The 6,000-nt window shown below is 43.2% G+C and overlaps 1 protein-coding gene and 1 non-coding gene across 3 annotated transcripts in view; one reads left to right on the forward strand and one right to left on the reverse strand.

Moving 5' to 3' along the window:
• Positions 1-5,338, reverse strand: part of RTF1 (RTF1 homolog, Paf1/RNA polymerase II complex component) — a 56,086-nt gene extending 50,748 nt beyond the window's left edge. Inside the window, exon 1 of one of the 2 annotated variants that reach the window (XM_021097446.2) lies at positions 5,114-5,338. In XM_021097446.2, coding sequence (XP_020953105.1) covers positions 5,114-5,329 — 216 coding nt within the window. In that variant the 5' untranslated portion in view covers positions 5,330-5,338. The remainder of the gene's footprint in view (positions 1-5,113) is intronic. The other variant, XM_084973928.1, reaches the window with a different exon arrangement.
• Positions 453-555, forward strand: LOC146406395 (U6 spliceosomal RNA). Its single transcript, XR_014832282.1, has one exon. It is a non-coding gene; the product is annotated as a U6 spliceosomal RNA (small nuclear RNA).
• Positions 5,339-6,000: the final 662 nt, after the last annotated feature.

Raw genomic sequence — 6,000 nt, forward strand, 5'->3', positions numbered from 1 at the left:
CTAGCACTGAAACATTTGTTGAAAGATTAAAAAAAAAAAAAAAAAAACAACTTTGCCCTTGGGGAACTTAAGGTCTAGGAAGGGAGCAAATAAAGACACCAAGAGAACCAATGTCAAAGATAGGCTTTGAATTTTTCCTAAAAGAAAAGCTCCCAAGGGATTCAGTCTTCCCCAAAGAACCTTTCTAAAGAAGAATCAAGTGAAATCGGCAGATAAGTTACATCAGGCTAGATGCAACATTATGACACAAATTAAAACTTCTCAAGTTAACACTGACACATCTCACAAATTCATCCTATACTTCAAACTCTGCTCTGACTAATGTAAAAAGACTATCTTAATGAGAAACACAACTTTTAAATTTCCCAACTTTTCTGGGGAAGGTTTATTATGGAAGGATACTTTATAACAATGGTGTTTTTAACATATAATATCTAAAAATAATTCCTAGAGTGCTTGCTTCAGCAGCACATATACTAAAGTAGGAACAATAGAAGATTAGCATGGCTCCTGCACAAGGATAACATGTAAATTCATGAAGGGTTCCATATTTTTACTGTCAATTTTCTTAAGTGTGATCATGGGATTGTGATTACATAAGAGAATGTCCTTGGAAGTTCCCTTGTGGAGCAGTAGGTTAAGGATCCAGTGTTATCTCTGCTGTGGCTCTGGTTACAGCTGTGGTGTGGATTTGATCCCTAGCCTGAGAACTTCTACATGCCACTGGTGCAGCCAAAAAAAAAAATTAATTAAAAAAAAATTTTTTAGGAGTTCCCGCCGTGGCGCAGTGGTTAACGAATCCGACTAGGAACCATGAGGTTGCAGGTTCGATCCCTGCCCTTGCTCAGTGGGTTAAAGATCCGGTGTTGCCATGAGCTGTGGTGTAGGTTGCAGACGCGGCTCGGATCCCGTGTTGCTGTGGCTGTGGCGCAGGCCGGTGGCTACAGCTCCGATTCGACCCCTAGCCTGGGAACCTCCATGTGCCGTGGGAGTGGCCCAAGAAATAGCAAAAAAAAGACAAAAAAAAAATTTTTTTTTAGTTTTTAAAAAAGAGAATGTTCTTATCAGGAGATGTGTGCTGCCAACAGTTATGAGTGGAGTAGCACAAAATCTTTAACTTATTTTCAAATCGTTCATCAAAAAAAGGTGTGTATACATATACACATTTACAACTGTTGATTCTAAATGGTGGAAATATGAGTGCTAATGTTAATTTTTTGATATTTAAAATTTTTTCACAATAAAAATGCAGACACATAATAATAATTCCTAGAAAATACTTATAGGTCTATTTCTTTTTAAAAAGCAAAAGGTTACTTATGGCTACTTCAAGGAGAATGAGCAGAGAAAAACAGGAAAGGATAACAAGTCACTATTTTAAATAAGAATGGAAATTATGAAATAAAGCATTCTAGTATGCATACAGCTTTTTTTTTTTTTTCCTTTGAAAAAGACAGAGTAAAGTGTTTTGTTTTGTTTTAAATGGCTATACCTGCAGCATATGAAGTTCCCAGGCCAGGGACTGAATCTGAGCCACCACTGCAACCTATGTCACAGCTGCAGCAATGTCAGATCCTTAATCCACTGTGCCACGCCAGGGATCAAACCTGTGCCGCCACATAGACAACAAGGGATCCTTAACTCACATATCACAGCGGGATTTCCCAGAGTAAAGTTTTTATAAATACTGAGTTGTACTAAAATGAATAGACAACTCTGATTCCTTTATTATCAGGGATGCTTTACATTTTATAGGACCCATTGCATAAACATTATTCCATAAAGAATAACACACATTATCTCCATAGAGGTACAGAATGGCATTAAAAAAAAAGCCTAGATTTGGCTCAAATTGTTGTTGTTGTTTTTTCCAAGAGGTGCTAAATGCAAGTATCTTCATGATTTGCAATTCTAAAATGTTGAAGAAAGGGTGTGGCCAACAGAAAAAAATAAGGTCATTATTAGGTCACACATTAAATCCTTCAAATTCTCAAAGGTCTGAGTTTTTAAAAACCTTGAAAGTTAAAACACATTTTAAACAACTTCACTTCAGTTACTACATACCTCTTCCCACTAAGAAGAAAGGAAAAAAAAACAGGCCTAAAAAAAAAAAAAAAATCCCAACAATTCAAACAGCTTCAGAGATTTAGAAAAACAAGCAGGTTTTGCTACCTGAAAAATATGTTAAGGTCCTTCGGTTATATGTGAAGATATTTCTCTCCCAAACTACTTGGAGCATCTTACCAAAAAGATTAAAACTTGCATACAGACAGTGGTCTCAAAGTCTAACACAAATTTAAGCACCTGGGCTGTAAAAATGCAGATAGTACCCTGCGGGGGTCTGATTCAGTAGGTTCTGGGATGGGAGTCTCTGCAAAGTATACCTTAAACAAGTAACTCCAGCAGTTTCTGACACATTTCTCCTCCCACCCCCAGGAAATACCAGTGTAGAAGGCCCATCTCCCTCACCTTCAGTAAGGACTAACTTGAAGGTACTATTTCTGACATAATGGCTTAGATTCCCATCTGAAAAACAAAAGATCTCCTTACCACTGTGCTCCACTCTCACCATAAACACTCAGAGATTTGTCATAGTTTGTTTTTTTTCCACAAGGACCATACACTAGACAGCAAATACAATGTTATACCCCCAACAAAGGCCCAGAACTACTAGATGGAGCAGTCCAAGGCATCTTGATGAAGGCCCAGAATGCATTAATTTTGTTCTGAGGATTCCTAAAAACCCCAAAACCAGGTTGACTTTGAACATCTGCTAAAGATCTCTGGCAAAACTTCTGAAGAGCATAGACGTTTCTTTTTGATTTCTCTGAGAGCCTGGCAGAGTGCTGAACAAATAGAATGTACTGATGCCTCTGTTAGGATGTGCAGAAAAGGGAATTTTGATCCTGTTCCAATCTGATAACAGAATGCCAATGAGTAGTTAAAGAGGAGGAAGTTGAAATTGCTGTTAAAATGCATTAGGTATTACTTACAAATTTTATGCTAATGTCTTTTCACAAATAGATAAAGTTGGTTTTAAAGTTGCAATCTCCTCTAGTTCTCACTTTGGCAAAGCTTTTTGTCAATCAGGTAAAATCCCACTACTACAAAAGGAAATTTTCAACTCATGTCATTTGTTAAAATTCTGTGGAAAGTCACCAAAAACAGGATAATTTACAGCTTAGTTCGTTCAACTTCAGAGTAGATGTCTTAAGAGTGCTTTACCAAGGAAGCCCCCCAAATAATCTATTTAATTGATGTATCAATTTCTGCTATTCAATGTACTTTACAAACACAAATTCTAGCACTAGAGAAGATGGCTAAGAAACATCATTTTCATTTTGCAATATGAGAAACAGATTAAGTTGGTATGTGGAAAGAGTCTACAGATTTGGGTTCAAATTCCACCAACAAGTTGTGTAAATCTGGATAAGTTACATTTTCAACTTCCATTCTCATATCTAAAACCAGGGAAACAGGTACCAACTTCACCATAATTTGAAAACTTGACAATGTAAATAAATCACTTAATTGAGGTAAGCTGTTCACTCCAGGCCCTAAGTAAATGGTAGCTGATGTTATTATCAGAAATATCTATATTTCTAGATTAGGAAATAGGTGTGTTTTTTTTTTTTAAAGTTCCAATCAAGTGTAAGTCTAAAATTATCAATCAAATTTTTATAGTCAAGAGTGATTTTTTTTCTATTTTTGTAAATTTCAGGAGCCTTTCAGTACAAATATTTTCAACTTAACTTTCAATTCCTATCCCGTAACAAGGTTTCTATTTCTTTTAAAGTTTTCCACAGGTCCCACTATTTTCCCACCTCCCACCTCTCTACTACCATTTTCAAAACAGCCCTCTTTTCTTCAACACATCTCCAGCCCCTTTCTTAAAGTCCTCCCCTTTCATGACCTAATATTTTAGCCTGATACCTCTGGCCTAATACAAAGGACTCCCAAGAAGCCATTTATAAAAAAGCTTTAGTTCAGAAGTGCTTGAACTAACATTAATTCTTACAAACACTTAATCCTTCAAATAACCCAATCAGATATACAGGGATGATGTTTTATCTAGACTTTACAGTTATGGCCAAAGATACATACCCAGTAAACAACACTGTCCAGCCTAGAACTCAAGAATTTCAGACTCTAACTGGAGTACTCTCTCTACTCAACTTATAAAACTACTCCCTCTTGCATAGTCTTTCTTTACATAGTCTCTTCACAATATGGGGGGGAACCCTCTTTGTATTTCCTGGTACCACTAGAGCATTGCTACAAAGGACAACTTCATCCCTATAATATTTTCTAGAGTAAACATTTCAAGCAGTCCCAAGACAGACCAAAAGTTACTTTCAATGGTTCCTGAACATCTTTCAAGTAGAAAGAATTCTGCGATGCTACATGAAAAGGGCCAAGAGGCCTCGCCACAGTCCCTCCGTGCCGCCCTAGATATTTCTCCACTTCTGCCCTCTTTCCTCTTCCCAAGAGCTCTCTTCGGTCTGACATCTCAACGGGGACCCTTCTCAACCACAAACGACCCTAGCTGCTAAACAGATTCGTGCTCACAGCTAAGTCTTCCTCGCGAAGCAACGGAGAGGTTCCCCGGAACAGTACGAGTGTCCCTCCTCTCGGTTCAGACCCTTGTCTGAAAAACTTCATCTTCCAGCGCCCGCACATTCTCGGCCTCCCTCCCCCCCACCGCCCCACGATCACCCTTGCACCTCCTCGAAAACCTCCTTGCCTAGCGGGTTGGCGGGTGATACTTCCTATCTCTCCGTTCCTGGATTGCTTGCAGCCTGTCGCCCCGATCTGGATCTGGCAGATCAAGGACCCCTCCACTCTCCCGAGCCCGAGGCCCACCAGTCTGGTCCCTGCCCCGCCTCCCCGCCCAAGGCGCCAAGTCCTCGGGGCTCCGTCTCCAGGCCCCAGCCAGACTCCAAAGGCCCTGGGCACCGCGAGGAGGGCAGAAAGAGGAGGCAGTGGCGATCAGGGCCCGGGGCGGGCCAGGCATTCCGGACAGAAGGCCCGGGGCCCGACCGGCTCCTGACTAGGGTGGCCAGGACTCAGCCCTCCCGCTCGGCTGGCCCGCGCCTCCGCGGCCTGCCCTCACCTGATCCAGGTTCTCGTCGCTGCCGCTGTCCTCCGTGTCTGAGTCGATCACGACGCGGCCTTTCCGCTTCTTTACCATCGTGGTCCCCCGGCTCCCACGCCGGACGCCGCCTGGACTCCCCTCTTGCCCGCCTGCCAGTGGGACCGCCACTGCTGCTGCTGCCGCCGCCGCCGCCGCCGCCGCTGCTGCTCGACCCACACAAAGGCGACCGCGCATGCGCGCTCCACTCCGCCCCGGCCCCGCCCCTCGCTCGTCGCACGCCGTTCGCCGGCGCCCAGTGCCCCGCCCCGCCCCGCCCCCGACGCAGCGTGAGAGGCGGGGGTAGCAGACTGGGTTACTGGCTGTCCCATATCCCGCGCGGGCAGCTGAAAGCATTGGGTGTGTCTGCTGTGGGGATGAACTTCATGCGCTGCCTACCTGTCGTGGACTAGAGCTGCAAGCGTCTGGGTTCACTTTAAAGAGCCTTTCAACTGTCCAACCCTGATGGCCTGTTGAGGACAACGTCAGGACCGCCCGTCTGGAAGGCACAAATCAGCTGGACCACGCTGAAGGCACCTGTTTTGGGATGAAGCCTGCCTACCTGGGCTGTGCAAGTAGCAGCTGAACTCGGACCTGGAGGATGCATCTGATTTACCCAAAAGAAGAGAGAGGGAGGGGTGTTCCACGCCGAGAACCGCTCGGTCAACGGCCCAGCGATAACAGAAAAAGTTGGGTCAGGAAACAAAGTTCATTATGGCCGAACAGAGGGTATGATGTGTGGGGATGAGGCTGCGGAGGGACGAACAGCCAAATCATTCAGACCCTAATAAACTATAATAGAAAGTTTGAACTTCGGTTTTAAAAGACTCTAAACTGAAGAACTGTATTATCAGATTTGTGTTTTAAAA

The sequence above is a fragment of the Sus scrofa genome, chromosome 1 (assembly GCF_054392235.1).
Source record: "Sus scrofa isolate SSC_HxYL_T2T_F1_AM1 chromosome 1, Sscrofa_HxYL_maternal_Yorkshire_Landrace_v2.0, whole genome shotgun sequence".
Taxonomy (NCBI): Eukaryota; Metazoa; Chordata; class Mammalia; order Artiodactyla; family Suidae; genus Sus; species Sus scrofa.